At 48.1% G+C, this 15757-nt stretch overlaps 1 protein-coding gene across 4 annotated transcripts in view; it reads right to left on the reverse strand.

Moving 5' to 3' along the window:
• Positions 1–765: 765 nt before the first annotated feature.
• The window catches only part of ENOX1 (ecto-NOX disulfide-thiol exchanger 1), a 334756-nt gene continuing 319764 nt past the window's right edge, over positions 766–15757 (reverse strand). For all 4 annotated transcript variants that reach the window (XM_048493487.1, XM_048493488.1, XM_048493489.1 and 1 more), the window contains 3 exons: positions 7451–7553; positions 3489–3574; positions 766–1711 (listed from right to left, as the gene is read on the reverse strand). In XM_048493487.1, the coding sequence (XP_048349444.1) occupies positions 1580–1711; positions 3489–3574; positions 7451–7553 (321 nt within the window). In that variant the 3' untranslated portion in view covers positions 766–1579. The remainder of the gene's footprint in view (positions 1712–3488; positions 3575–7450; positions 7554–15757) is intronic.

The raw sequence follows: 15757 nt of genomic DNA on the forward strand, positions 1-15757 counted from the left end.
TCATGCTACATCGCCACTGGCTTCTCTCCACCGGATGATATCGCTGCGTCTCGCCTGTTCCTTGCATCGCCCGTAACGACTTCATGTGTAGAACAGCATTCTCACAGTGGGGGTTTGCATGATGCTTCTGCATAGCCACACTATTGTCACGAGCAGTAGTCGAACTAGGCATGCAGTCCCAAGCAGAGTTGCACCTTTCCAAGCCCACTGACTTGCCCTTTAGGTGGACTAACTTAAGCACAGGTCGTCTCACATTCTTCTTGTGCAAGATGTCGGGGCAGCGCAAGAGGAAGGAAGTGCTGGGTGTGGCGCACCAGACGCAGAAGTTGCTTGCGCTTCACTGGATCCCGGCTGCAGATTTTACAACCGTTCAAAACATTATCACATAATGATCACATTTAAGCAACCCACGGCACAGCGAACACTTTTGTCTACCCTCAGAGCAAGAATAAATAGAAGAACAAGTGTTTGGGGGTGTTTTCAGCCTTGTACCACACGGCAAAATGTGGACTTTATAATGTAATTTGTAAAAATGTTCTAGATCTGGTTTATAACATTTTATCACTTGCATTCATTTTGGCAAACCAGATGGCCCGTTGCCTGGCAACTGCTGTGCTTAAGTCCTTGGATCCTGGCTGACCTGGCTGTTCTTCTCTGACAGCAATTAGTTCATGCCCCTCCCGCCTGCCCCAGTCCACTCTCTGGGCTTTGGAAGTCTGCAGGACACCAGTTTAGGAAGCAAAGAACAACTTGTGAAAACCTCTGTATGGTAGAAGTCTCATTTATTGAAAAAAATCAATATATTTGCTATAAAATCTGTAACAGTAATGCAACTGGGTATTTGTTCTGGGATGCATAACCCGGAATGTCACCTACCAAATACAATACCGTAACATTGGCTTCCTCTATTTACATGTTTATGAAAATTGATATGCAAGTTAAATGAACTCAGAATGGAGAATAGTTACATTAGAAAAATAATATTCTGGATAAAGCATTCTCAAAGAATCCATTCACATGTTTTCAGACCTCTAGCAATAAGGCAAAAAGTCCCTGGTACAGCAGATAACTTAATTTACAAAATACAATAACTGTTCAGACACATCTTCAAGTTAGATTTTGGTATATTTCTTTCACTGATAAATCACATTTGTTTTTTTTAACCTAAATGGAAAGACTCTCGGGAACAGAACTTGAGGAAGATCTACTACAGATGAGATATATACTGCTGGAGTGTAGCAACGGGGGATTCTTCCTGTTTGCTCAGTGAGCTAATCTTAGACGGAGCATATTTTGTAAAAATAATAAGGACATCATTGTAGTACCTTTCTGGAGTTTTCATAGGAAACAGACCTGTCACATTTTAGAAGGTGTTTTTTTTTTCTTTTTTGGAAACTGGCACACAACTACAGGTTCACAAGAGGACATCACAAATGCAACTAAAGCCAGGCCTGAAGCACTCTGGAAAGACGGATCCCAGTCCGGACTCTCTTCCTTCCTGACGTTGTCGGCTGGCCCCTGCCCTTCCCTGCCCCCAGGGAGGAGTCTTTTTCCTGCACAGCTCCACGTCCGGCCGCAGTCAAGTGGTCTTGATTCCTTCAAAGGCACAGAACTTCCACCTCTTCTCCAGCGTTGCTCCCACCCCGGTGAATTCCTGCTTAAACATGCGTGGGAGCCTCACCAGAAGCATCTCTATTTCACCAGCCGAGATCTAGGGAAGCAGGCAAAAGGAAAACACAGCATAAAACCTTTCTGAGAACTCTGTGGCCATCCAGGCAGCAGGTGGTGGGGTGGGGGACAAGTTCCCAGCATGCTGGGAGGAGCCATTAAGAGGTCAGGATCCCTTTGGGCAGTGGAGAGTGGCACCCGTCAGCACAGCCACAGATGCTGACAAGATGGGTGCTGACCAGAGGTGGGATCCAGCAGGTTCTCACAGGTTCCCAAGAGTAGGTTACTAATTATTTGTGTGTGCCGAGAGAGGGTTACTAATTGGTGATTTTGCCACGTGATTTTTGCCTTAGTTACACCCTTCCTCTCAGCAGTAGCATGCAGAACTTGAAGCAGTCTAGCAGGAGGTGCACCAGCGTGCCTGGCAGCCTGCGCCTGCGTGCATTTGTTTCCCGCCCAAGGACTGGTGCAGCGGCTGCATCCTTGCCACAGCCCCGCCCAGGAATGCCCCGCCCCTGGAATGCCCGGCCACACCCCCATTGTGCCCCGCCCAGCCCCACTGGCGCTACGCCACAGTTTGAATCCCACCACCATAGCAACCTGTTACTAAAATTTTTGGATCCCACCACTGGTGCTGACCTGTGGTGGGAGGTGGTTTATAACAGCAGCCTCCACCACCCAACAACAGCGAATGTGTGGGGGAATATTTTGCACCTGCTTCCAAATGACTGAATGACTGAGGCCCCTGCCTTGGTCGCCATGGGGACAGGGGGCGATGAGATTTAATTGGTACCCTTTTTGGGAGGGGGGGGAGTATTTACACTTCATTCTCTCTTGCCTTTGTCACACACCACTCTGCCACGTGACCCTCAAGCCATTGGACGAGTTAGGAATAGCCTGGGATGTCGGAGGATGCAGGAACACTTGTGTCCGTTTCAATATTCTCACCACTTGGCATTTGGGCTTTGCCTGCTGGGAGTCCAAGAATGTGGCAGCAAAATACCTCTAGGATTTGGGAGTGAAAACGGGACCAGCTCGGAATGGCCTTGTTGGAATAAGCGACTTCTGCATGCCTGGACACTGGGGCGGGGGGGGGGGGGGGTGCTGTGTATCTCACTCTAACTGTGATGTTGCCTCTCTTGTTTGCCCTCCTTGTCTGGGCCAGGAGACCGCCCACTAACTTCCTTTCTTCCCCATGCTGGCTTCACTTCTGTCCTAGCCTTAGACCTGAGCGCGTGGTCAATGGCAGCCTGCCACAGTGGGGTCTTTCCCACTGTAGCATTCTCTCACCTGCACACACGTGATGGCGCGGTAGAGTGCCCGCTTGTTCATAGGGAAAGTATTCTCTTAGACTAGGGTTTCTTTCTGTCTACCTTTTTCCTGGAACAAAGCTGTGAACTGGAGATGCTTGAATAAATGTAAGTTTTACCTTCACACTACTGGGCAGATCCATGACTCTAAACTAAATCTCACAGGCCTCGCATCAGGAAAGGTCATGACAGGGTGCTGCTACCCACGGGGCCCCTGGCTCAGCTACTCTGACAACTGTGCATTAATTCTTGCCAAGTAGGCAGAAGACGGAGCCCAATCCCAATTCACGCAAGAAGAAGTTGGCAGGAGAATAAGGATTAGGGAGATTTTTTTGTTCCATAATGCCACGCCCCAGGAATGAGTCTCATGCAAAAACCCAGAGGTTTCCTCCAACGCTGCATTTTGATCACCCTGCAGCCTATCATTAGCTTATTAAAATTGGATTTGAACGATAAAACTGATTCCAATTTTTGGCACAGTGACACGGCATGCAAAGGAATTCAACTAACCCTAGAGTCCAGCTGCTGCATGTAAGACCAAAGGTACTCTATATTGGCTCCAAACGGATGGACGTGAAGAAATGTAGAGATGATACCTGCATTGAAACAAACACAGCGAACATAAGGTTTTCCCGAGAACAACAGAATATACCAGAGCTAAAGTTTCCAGAAAACAATACCTCCTTTGCCTCCAAGTTATAACTCTTCTGTTTCTTAAACAATTCAGCAAGAAGATCACATTTTAACCCCATTCTTTGCCTTTGGGAATGATAGAGGTTCATAACCGAGTGACCAAGATTAAGAGAGAGCTTTCAAAACAAAGACTAGCTGGAAGAATTTTTGTCTCAACTCCCAATTTTATGCTTGATTTATCAATGCAAGATTGTAGGAACTGGAATAATAAAATAGCTGCTTTTTTTCTCCTTCAGTGGCTCTTGTCAGGCCAATGCTGAATTTCTACAGCATCTCCAATTGCTCTGTCTCCAGTTTCCTAATAATTTCAGCCTGCATTGTATTTGATCTAGATTAACTAGCAAAGGAAAACACTATTTTCCCATGCAGCTATCCCCTCAGCCTTTTTAATTGCTGGGAGGAGGTCATATCTGAAGGGCAACAGGTATATTAAGTATAATCCTGTCAAGCAGACTAACGAGCAGAAATGCGGATTGTGCGGCGAGTCAAATTAGAATAGTTTATCTCTCAAAAGACCAGCCGTTTTTTTTTACCTCAGAAGTTCATAAGCATAAGAAGAACTTTACTTAACTGAGAGAGAAAACATATTCAGTATATACCAGTGGTGGCGAACCTATGGCACTCCAGATGTTCATGGACTACAATTCCCATTAGCCCCTGCCAGCATGGCCAATTGGTCGATTCTTGTGACAATCGTAGCTGAGCACAGTCCCGTTGGCTGCTGGCAAGATGAGAAACGGTGGTTCTTTCTGAGCTCAGAGCATCAGAGGCCCTTTCCCCACTTACCTTAAGCCCCGCGCTACTCTCCTCAAGTAGTGCGGGGTCCCGGGGCACTCCCCACTACAGGGGCGGCAACAGCACAGCCGCCCCGACGCTGCCGCTCTTGCGCCCCCTCAGCGCGCGGCATCCCTGGCGCTCCTCAAAACGGCGCCTTTTGATGACCCCGCGCAGAGCGCGCATTTGTGGGGACGCCCGGGCGTGCGCCAGAGATGCCGCGCGCTGAGAGCAGCACGCAGCAAAGGGTGGTCAAAGGTAAGTGGGGAAAGGGCCAGAGAAAGTCAGAAGTCTCACCAGTCACATTACGTACATCTGAATGCATCTCTGGACAAGCTGCATTTCCAGCGTCCTCGCTAATATTAGCCAGAGGCCTCTGGTGCTTGTGCAGGCTACTCAGAGGTGCAGCGAAGAGTTTGTTCTTTGCAGGCTACACCACCACATAGGCCTTGGCTGCTAATTTAGGCATAAATATATTGGACAAGTCTTTTCCCGCTCAGTAGCTGACCAGTGCAAAAGGCAAGGAAGAGGCTGTGCAGGAAACCAGAAGTCCAGGGCAGGATCATTTCCTTTCCAAGAATGCTGACTGACCCGAGTGACTGTCTGATGTTGCATCCTGGGGTTGAAATACTTGATACACTCCTCACACACTGTCTGTATCCTCAGTTCTGGTCTCCTTGCTGTGCTCCTGCCTGTGGAGATGAGACTACCAGAGCAGGGACTTTCCAGTGGTGGCACTATGGTTACCAGCCTCCAGGTGGGGCCTGGAAAGCTCCCAGAATTTGACTGATTCCTCAGACAGCAAATATCAGTTCCCCCAGAGAAAACAGAAGCTTCAGAGGGCAGATTGTATTTCATTTTCATTTCAATTTATACCCTGCCCTATCCTCGAAGGGCTCAGGGCGGCTAACAACATAATTAAACAAAATACATTATAACAATATTAGTAATAAAACACATAAAAACTAAAAATAGAATCAAATTACAGATGGCGACTTAACACTACAAACCTAACAATATGCTAATAACAATAATAGCAGCACTATATTAATACACATCGATATACATCAAACTAGCTCCAAACTATATCAAACTACCCTGTTTCCCCGAAAATAAGACCTACCCTGAAAATAAGCCCTCGTATGACTTTTTGGGATTTTTGGAGGATGCTTCAAATATAAGCCCTACTCCAAAAATAAGCCCTAGTTACAGATTCCCTGGCGCAGCTGATCTGATCACGTCTGGGGGCACAAAATCACGGGAAAAAAATAAGACATCCCCTGAAAATAAGCCCTAACGCAGTGATGGCGAACCTTTTTGAAACCGTGCCCAAATTGCAACCCAAAATCCACTTATTTATCACAAAGTGCCAACACAGCAATTTAACCTGAATACTGAGGTTTTAGTTTAGTAAAACTGGTTGGCTCCAAGGCGTGCGTTGCTTGGGAGTAAGCTTTGTGGTAGTCGATAGCTTTGCTTTGAAGCAACCGTGCAACTCTTCAAACGGGTGAATCATGACCCTAGGAGGATTTACTCAGAAGCAAGCCCCATTGCCAGCAACTGAGCTTACTCCCAGGTAAAGGATCGCGCTTTAGTTCTTCGCATGAAAATCAGTGGGGTTTAACAGCGCTTAACAGGGTTACCTACAGTGCTTCCCCAAAACTAGGTCTTAGGTTTAATGCTAATAATTGAGCCCAGTGGCCCAGGCCAGCCTAGATGTGTGTGTGTGTGGGAGGGGGGGGACTCTGCTTGTGCATGCCCACAGAGAGGGCTCTGAGTGCCACCTCTGGCACCCGTGCCATAGGTTCACCACCACTGCCCTAACGCATCTTTTGGAGCAAAAACTAATATAAGACTCTGTCTTATTTTCAGGGAAACAGGGAAGATCCAAGCCACGTCCCACTGAGGTTCCTCTCCTCCCACTCAGCCCTACTTTCCCCAGGCTGCACCCACAAGTATCCAGGAACTTCCCAACCCAGAGCTGGTAACCGTGTGGGGCAGAGGCAGAGCGAGGGGAAACTACGCCCGGGCCGTGCACTCATCCTGCGCCCCCGGAACGCCCCCGCCCCGTCACAGTCACACCCCTGCAAGGTGTGCACCCGGGGCGTCACGCCCCACTTGGCCCCCTGGGCACTACAGGACTGGTGTGGGGCATCTCTTCTGTGGGACACCCTCCCTAGTGAGTCTCACCCCTCGTATACTTACTGTCTTTAGCCAAAACTGGGGTTTAAAACAAACAAACATTTTTCAGTCTGTTTCTAACCTGAAGTCTGTTTCCAGGATATTCTGGACTGGGTTTTTTGTGCTCCGGCTTGCTCAAAATGTTGTTCAAAATGTTTAAAATGTACATTGCAGTTATTACGATTTTATGGTATTGTTTTTACTCCTGAGCTGCCTCCAGTGAGTCTCTGGAGATGCAGAATGTAACATCTCTAAACCACCACTAAGAAAGGAACCACCATATCCCTGGTTTTCTCAAGGAAGTGCCATGGTACCACAGCAAGCATAACAAACAATGGTGCCACAGCAAACGTGAGCAGCAGAAGGCCATTGCTTTCACATCCTGCACGTGATCTCCCAAAGGCACCTGGTGGGCCACTGCAAGTAGCAGAGTGCTGGACTAGATGGACTCTGATCTAATCCAGTAGGCTAGTTCTTATGTTCTTATGACACGTGGCTGCCTGAAATTTAATCAACAGCAGCCCTTTGCGTCTTGCTGAGCATCTGGTCTCCACCCCCCATCACTGGGCTGAAATCTTTCTACCCCAAACTGAAGTGGTTCTCCTGTATGGGGAATCTCCTAAATTCATCACTCTTCTCCTGGTGTTGGTACAGATTCCTTCGTGGTCCAGTGTCCGTGGCTAACACCACAGGGCTTTCTTTTCCCTGTGGGCCGATACAACCTCGTTCAATTAGTGTTTTGTTCAGCTGTCACAGCAGAAATAGAAAACCTCTGTCTCGCCACAGGCAGTGCTGTGATCTGAAATGGAGCGAAGTCACCTCACCTATCAGCAGGGCTTCTTTCTCTGATTTCAGTGGCTGACTTTGCTTCTCGGAGTTCCTTTCTCTGTCTTGGTTGACCAGCGGCACGGTCATCACATTGATTTCCTATAAAGTTGAAAAAACAAAGCTAAACAAAACAGCTGCTTATGTAGAATTCATCCATCTGAACACAGGCTGCTGGCATTTTTTATTTCTATAAAAAAAATATTGTTTACTTCCATTCACAGCTGCGTGCAAGACAATTACAAAATATCGATCTGCCTCCTGAAGGGCTGCGTTCCCAATTGCACAAGATGTGGGCATTGTCCTTCCCTTCCTTTATTGAAAACGACTGAGGCGGGTCCAGATGGAGTCATCAGGAGCGGCTCTTCAGATCTGACGCTTCCCCAATCCATGAAATCAACGCCTGACAGCCGCCAGAGCCCATCTCAGAATCGAGACAAAGCAGCATAATTTAACCACATTACATTTCAATAACCACATAATTTAACCACATTTACATTACATTACATTGCACGGGAGCAGCAGTGGCATGGTGGTTAAGAGCAGGTGTACTCCAATCTGGAAGAACCGGGTTTGATTCCCTGCTCTGCCGCCTGAGCTGTGGAGGCTTATCTGGGGAATTTTGGTCGTTTCCCCACTTACCATCTGCTGCGCGCTACTCTCGCCAAGTAGCGCGGGGTCCCGCAGCACTCCCCACTACAGGGGGGGCGACAACGCAGCCGCCCCGACGCTGCCGCTCTCACGCCCCCTCAGTGCACGTCATTCCTGGCGCTCCTCAAAACGGCGCCTTTTGATGACTGTGGGGAAGCCCGGGAGCGTGCCAGAAATGACACGTGCTGAGAGTAGCGCGCAGCAAAGGGTGGTCGATGGTAAGTGGGGAAACAACCTTAGATTAGCCTGTGCACTCCCACACATGCCAGCTGGGTGACCTTGGACTAGTCACAGCTTCTCGGAGCTCTCTCAGCCCCACCCACCTCACAGGGTGTGTTGTGAGGGGGGAAGGGAAAGGAGTTTGTAAGCCCCTTTGAGTCTCCTACAGGAGAGAAAGGGGGGATATAAATCCAACTCGTCTTCTTTTTCTTCTTAAAAATGTATTTCTTTCCAGCCATTTTCCCTGCAGGGAAAATATACTGAGTTGTGTCTTAACAAAACAATTATGCTGGTAAAGAGAACGATGAATGAGTAGGGTGGGCTCTGCTCTGTCCTTTCTCCCCCTTCTCCCCCAATTAGTTGCACTAACTAAATACATTAGATGGGAAACAAAAGTCTGGCTTGATGCTTCCACTGGAAGAGAAATCATCCTGACTTTGCAAAGAGAGATTGGACGGTTCCTTTGTGCACGGTCAGCAACAACAGCTTTACAAAACTCATTTAATAGGAAGACCCCTATGCGCTTCACAGCGCTGCATTTAGAGACAGCAGGTAAATCAAATGTTTTCCTCGCCTGGCAGGAAAGCTAGCATAGGAATCCAGTTTGCATTAGCAGGAGTGACAAACGATGCGGACTTCAGAAAAGGTTATGGCTTCCGAAGCAGGATACACGCTGCAAAAGTTATGACCTCGTGAGGTTTACAGGAGGTCGTTTGCGCCACTGCCTTTTACAAGCCCGGCTTCCCCGAAGAAAATGGCCGAAGTTTACAAGCGCATCCGTCAAGTTGAGGAAGACCGGCCGAAGGATTCAGACACCAACGGAGACAACGTTTGATGGAGCTGCCGTTGTGCCAAGTCAGCAGGACAAGCTGCTGGTGGAAGCGATGCCATTTTTACATCATTTATTTATTTAGAACATTTTTGTGCTGCCTTTCCATCCAGTCAAGGTCCAGAAGGCAGTGAAAATAAAAACACCAGAACATTTGAACAGTTAAAAACACAGTTAAAATTATAATATTCCATTAAAACACACACAAGCGGACTAGAAATATAACCATTATGGAGTGTACGCCAGAGGAAATGAAAAAGTCTTCATTTGCTCCAGTGGTGGCACTGGCGTAATGCCCATTGGGCAAGGTGGGCAGCTGCCCAGGGCATCACCTTGTGGGGGGCATCAAAATGCTGGGTTCGTTTTTGGGTATTTTAGTGGTTTTCCATTTATGGCCTGCAGGGGGCGCAATTGTTAGGCTAGCGGCACCAAAATTTCAGCGTATCATCAGGAGACTGTCCTTTTGCTACCCCCCAAGTTTGGTGAGGTTTGATTCAGGGAGTCCAAAGTTATGGACTCCCAAAGGGGGTGCCCCCATCCCCCATTGTTTCCAATGGGAGCTAATAGGAGATGGGGGCTACAGTTTTGAGGGTCCATAACTCTGGCCCCCCTGAACCAAACTGCACCAAACTTGGGGGCATCATTAGGGCAGTCTCCTGATGAGACCCTGAAAGTTTTGAGATTGTGCCTTCAGAAATGTGCCCCAGCCTGCACCCCCCATTGACAGCAATGCAGAAAACTCATGCAGAACAAAGATTCTTGGGCAAATTTCTAGGATGTTCCTGCAGGGGTGCATTTTTGAATGTATCGGCACCAAAATTTCAGGGTATCATCTGGAGATGATGGCACCCCCCAAGTTTGGTGCAGTTTGGTTCAGGGGGGCCAAAGTTATGGACCCTCAAAACTGTAGCCCCCATCTCCTATTAGCTCCCATTGGAAACAATATGGGATGGGGCACCCCCTTTGGGAGACCATAATTTTGGACTCCTTGAGCCAAACCTCACCAAACCTGGGGAGTACCATAAGGACAGTCTCCTGATGATATGCTGAAATTTTGGTGCTGATATGTCTAAAAATGCACCCCCTGCAGGCACCAATGTCCTGGTGCAAAAAGAAATTTGGTCGTGGTGGAGTGGCCGCCCATGGGGGGCGGGCGGGCATCCAACTCAGGTTTTGCCCAGGGCTACAGTTTGCCCAGGGCTGCCTCGTTACACCCCTGAGTGGTGGGATCCAAAATTTTTAGTAACAGGTTCCCATGGTGGTGGGATTCAAACTGTGGCGTAGCACCAATGGGGCTGGGTGGGGCACAATGGGGGCATGGCCGGGCATTCCGCGGGCGGGGCATTCCTGGGCAGGGCTGTGGCAAAGACGCAGCCGCTGCACCGGTCCTTGGGCGGGAAACGAATGCATGCAGGCGCAGGCTGCCATGCATGCCGGTGCCCCTCCTGCTAGACTGCTTCAAGTTCTGCACGCTACTGCTGAGAGGAGGGGCGTAACTAAGGCAAAAATCACGTGGCAATTAGTAACCCCCTTTTGGCACACACAAATAATTAGTAACCTACTCTCGGGAACCTGTGAGAACCTGCTGGATCCCACCTCTGATTTGCTCCCTCTAGAGCAGGGGTGGGCAATTATTTTTTCCATGGGGCCACATAAGAAACAGAAAATATTGGAGAGGGCTGGCCCAAAAGGCAGGGGGGCGAGGCGCTTTTGAAAGCCCTGCAGAAGCCGGCAGCCAAGGCAACCGGCTTCTGCGGGGCTTTCAAAGGCGCCTCGCTCCCCAGCAAGGCAGGGGGGCGAGGCACTTTTGAAAGCCCTGCAGAAGCCGGCAGCCAAGGCAACCGGCTTCTGCGGGGCTTTCAAAGACGCCTCGCTCCCCAGCATGGCAGGAGGGCCAGTCAGGGTCACCCGGCGGGCCGGATGTGGCCCGCGGGCCGTATAATGCCCAGGTCTGCTCTAGAGCGTCAATTCCTTATCACACAGCTTAACATCCTGTGTATTTTCCTCCGGATTTAATCTGCAGGTTTTTATGCTGAACTTAAAGCTGGTGATGTCAAATCAACCACCAGAGGGAGAAAAAGGCAGGCACAACTAACCCCCTCCCCACAAGGACCTCCCCACATTAGGAGGAAAGAACATAAAGATGCGGAAAAGCTCTCTGTAAAGCCTGTGCGATTTCAAAAAGCTTGTTTGATTTTTTGGCCATTTGCTGGGAGTGTTTTGACTGTGTGTCCCTAAGTGGCGGAGGGTTAGATTGGAGGGCCCTTGTGATCTCTTTCAGCTCTATGAGCTGATTGGGCTGCTTTGATATTTTTAGATCTTGTGGGTACCTCAGCGTGTCACTGTGGACTTCCTTGGGCCCACCAGGTGCAGAAAGGCAGCATGCAAACATCTGAATAAATACATGGGTTTTACAAAAGTACATCTTATGGTGCGTCAGTGAATTGTCCAGCCTTGAATTAATACATATCTACAAAGGATATGAGTCAGCCTGTTTGATTGCGGCAGGCATAACTCCTCAGACAATAGAGCCCAGAGTTTCAAAACTGGCCACTTGGAGTACTGCGTTCAGTTCTGGTCGCCACATCTCAAAAAGGATATTGAAGAGATAGAAAAAATGCACAGAAGGGCAACGAGGATGATTGAGGGACTGGAGCACCTTTCTTATGAGGGGAGGCTGCAGCATTTGGGACTCTTTAGTTTGGAGAGGAGACGTCTGAGGGGGGATATGATTGAAGTCTATAAAATTATGCATGGGGTAGAAAATGTTGACAGAGAGACATTTTTCTCTCTTTCTCACAATACTAGAACCAGGCTGGGGGGAAGAATTAGGACTAATAAAAGGAAACACTTTTTCACGCAACGTGCCATTGGTGTTTGGAATATGCTACCACAGGAGGTGGTGATGGCCTGGATAGCTTTAAAAGGGGCTTTGACAGATTTATGGAGGAGAAGTCGATCTATGGCTACCAATCTTGATCCTCTTTGATCTGAGATTGCAAATGCCTTAACAGTCCAGGTGCTCGGGAGCAACAGCAACAGAAGGCCGTTGCTTTCACCTCCTGCACGTGAGCTCCCAAAGGCACCTGGTGGGCCACTGCGAGCAGCAGAGAGCTGGACTAGATGGACTCTGGTCTGATCCAGCAGGCTTGTTCTTATGTTCTTAAGATGATTATGGAAATTGAAGTACCAAAAATGGAAGGGAATCAGAACTGCCAGGCCCGGATTACCTCCAGAACATCTCTCTGCTATTTGCAATGGAGGCAACAGTTTACTTGTTCGAAGCCTGGAAGGCAGCACTGACATGGAGGGTGGAAAATATCCTTCCTTTATAACATGACATGGGTTTGAACAACTTCTTTGAACTGTCAGAGACAGCATGGTACAGTGGTAAGAGTGTCAGCCTAGGTTCTAGAAGACCCAGCATCTCTATGCATAATAAAGGTTTTTGGATTGGATTGGAGACCCAGCCACAGAAGCCTGCTGGGTGTTTGTGGGCTAGTATCACACTGCCAGCTTAGCCTACTTTTCAGGGCTGTGGGGCTGAGGATAAAAGAGAGGCGGGAACAGTGATGTCAGTCACATTTGGGAGAAAGTTGAGGTATAAATGAAGTACATCTCTCTGGTATTTGAAATGGAAACAAGGGCTGTCTCTTTGCGGCAGGCATAACTCATCAGAAATAAAGTTAAGAGTGGCAAAATTGGCTACCAGCTTCCTGGTGGTCACGGGAGTAGCAGTGCTAAAAGCAAAGGGAACTGGCCCAGATTATCTGCAGAACATCCCTCTGCTCTTCATAAAGGAACCAACGATTTACTCACTAGAATCCAGGAGAGTGGAGGCAGCAGAGACGGGGAGGGTGGAGAATATCCCCTCTGTTAAAAAACTATCAAGACCCACCTTGGTCTTGTTGGAATAAGCGACTTCTGCATGCCTGGACACTGGGGGGTGCTGTGTATCTCACTCTAACTGTGATGTTGCCTCTCTTGTTTGCCCTCCTTGTCTGGGCCAGGAGACCGCCCACTAACTTCCTTTCTTCCCCATGCTGGTTCCACTTCTGTTCTAGCCTTTGACCTGAGCGCATGGTCAATGGCAGCCTGCCACAGTGGGGGCTTTCCCACTATAGCATTCTCCTTACCCGCACACACGTGATGGCGCGTTAGTTGTGCCCACTCGTTGTAGGGAAAGTAATCTCTTTAGACTAGGGTTTCTTTCTATCTACCTTTTTCCTGGAACAAAGCTGTGAACTGGAGATGCTTGAATAAATGTAGGTTTTACCTTTTACATTTATCTCTTGGGAAGTTTCTATAAACTGCACTCACACACACTACTAGGCAGATCTATGACTCTAAACCAAATCTGCCATGTCTCCTGGCTTTTGCTGGGTGGAGTGTTATGCTATGTAGGGCTGTGCAGGCTAGTTGCAACAGCTATTTGAGGGACGGAGTCTGCACCTGGGGCCTTATCCCAGAGCATGACCTTGGATAACTGCAAGCTTGCGAACCGCTAAAGACAAAGGGAGGAGTTGTGTGAAGTGGGGATTAACGGTTCGAAAGCCTTTAGTTTTGGCAAAAAACCTTGAAGTGTCTAAACTCCAATCCATAAATTGATTTCATATCCACTGAGTCTGTTTATTGGGAGGCCTGCAAGACATGCCAAAAACAAACATTCGTCTTCTTGCTCAATGGGAGAATCCTCCCGAGGATGCAGAAGTTGTGCGGTCGTGGATCATGTTTAGAAAATCTGTTTGCTGATTGCTACATGTTTGTGCCTTTCCAAATCTTTATCAACCGTGGGATGTATTACAGGGCTGCTGTTGCCTGGGCAAGCCAAAATCAGACAGAGGGGCCATTTCAGAAAGCCCCATCAGTCATTTCTCGATATCACAGACAGCCAAACTCATGGAAAAAGCAAGCGTAAGATGGATGACACTTTTAATTCAAGGATTTGGATATCAAGTGGGTTTGCTTGACACATGACATCAGTGTCCCCCTCTTCTGAATTAAGTATGCCTAGCTTCAGTTAATGCTCAGCTGCTTGAATTTCACTCGCAACAGCCCAACCTTGGAGTTTGTGCACCCAATTCGGGTCTCACAAAGAACTTGCAAATTTCATCAGGAAACCATCAGGAAACCAGCTAGATCACCCCGCCCCCCTTCCTCACAAACATTAGTTTAATTTTAAAACTCCTGTCCAGATATTAAAAGTAATCAACCTTCCAGAGATTCTCTGTTTGAACCATCCAAACCTTATCAAGAGGTGGGCACTCCCAGATCTTATTGCAATCAAGCCTTTTCCCACAGCCTTGCCCGTGCTTGGGAACAGAACTTTGTTTTGTTCCAGTAAGACTGCATCTCTAATCATTGCCAAAATAGACCCTAAAATCCATGGCCAATTACCCTCCTTGTGCCCGACTCTTGATGAGGTTTGGAGAGTTCAAACATGGTCAGGCACGTCGTTTCCTTTGAGCTGCACTGGTTGCCGCCCCTCACCCTCTCTCACCTTCTGGTTTGGTAAATATTGCCCTTCTCTCAACTCCCTCTCCTATTCCTGCTATTGATCATCTCTCTCTTTATCGTAAGCTTCTCTCTCTCTCTCTCTCTCTCTCTCTCTCTCTCTGTGTGTGTGTGTGTGTGTGTGTGTGTGTGTTTGTGTGTGTGTGTGTGTGTGTGTGTGTGAGAGCACGCTACCTCATTCAGAGTGGATTTTTATTGGTGTCCCTTCTCCTGCAATCCTGGTTTTTGAGCAGACTTCTTTGGGGCACAGACCTCGGTATGAATGGGTGCAAGATCTCCTACCCCTCTTCTTGAATTGCAGGTCTGTTTTCTTAAAGGGAACAGACCACGCTAATTCAAGTAGCACTGTGCTTCATCCAAAGGCACTTTCAATCGACAGGACAGCTCAATGGGACAAGAGCAACTAATGGTCTCTGGCTCATACTGTTTGTGCAAAGAACACAACTGTAATTTGGTCACTAGCACTTTATAAGGAAAGTCACATCACCTCAAGAAAACAAACTGAAGAAATAACCAGCAATGCACTTCTTCCTAGATGCAGCTCCCCAGAGAGATGTAAACTGTAAAACCTGTGAGTGCTGAAAGGAGGAGGAAAATGCAGACAAATGGAAAGGACTCCATGACAGCATTTGTCCAAGCCTGCTGTCTGATGATGAAGAATATCCTAATGAGGTCTGCAGATGTACCCAGAAGGTGGAACTATATCCTGATTAGTGCTATTGATCTTCTGACTGTGAACAAAGTCAGCCTGGTTGCCAAAGAGGCTCCCTGTGCAAGGAAGGGGAGGCACGTGGGAAGCAGGCTGGACTGGGTGTGTCCTTTTTACGGCTCCCACCCAACTCCAGCACGGAGATACCTGCAGTCTCGACAAAGTCAAAGAAGTCAAGAAATAGTAACCACTTAAAAAGCCAGAGTTCCGCTGGGGGAGGACCTTGGAACCCCAACCCAAATCCCCCCTCCAGTCTTTTATAGATGCAAAACGAAACAATAAAATAGAAAGCGCTTGACAAGAGCAGAAAGAGGGGCAACGCTTCCTCCTCAAATCAAACCGTGTCCAGGGTCCAAATCTGGTGAGAGAGTGAATATAATCTGA

This window comes from Sphaerodactylus townsendi, linkage group LG04, assembly GCF_021028975.2.
Source record: "Sphaerodactylus townsendi isolate TG3544 linkage group LG04, MPM_Stown_v2.3, whole genome shotgun sequence".
Classification (NCBI taxonomy): domain Eukaryota; kingdom Metazoa; phylum Chordata; class Lepidosauria; order Squamata; family Sphaerodactylidae; genus Sphaerodactylus; species Sphaerodactylus townsendi.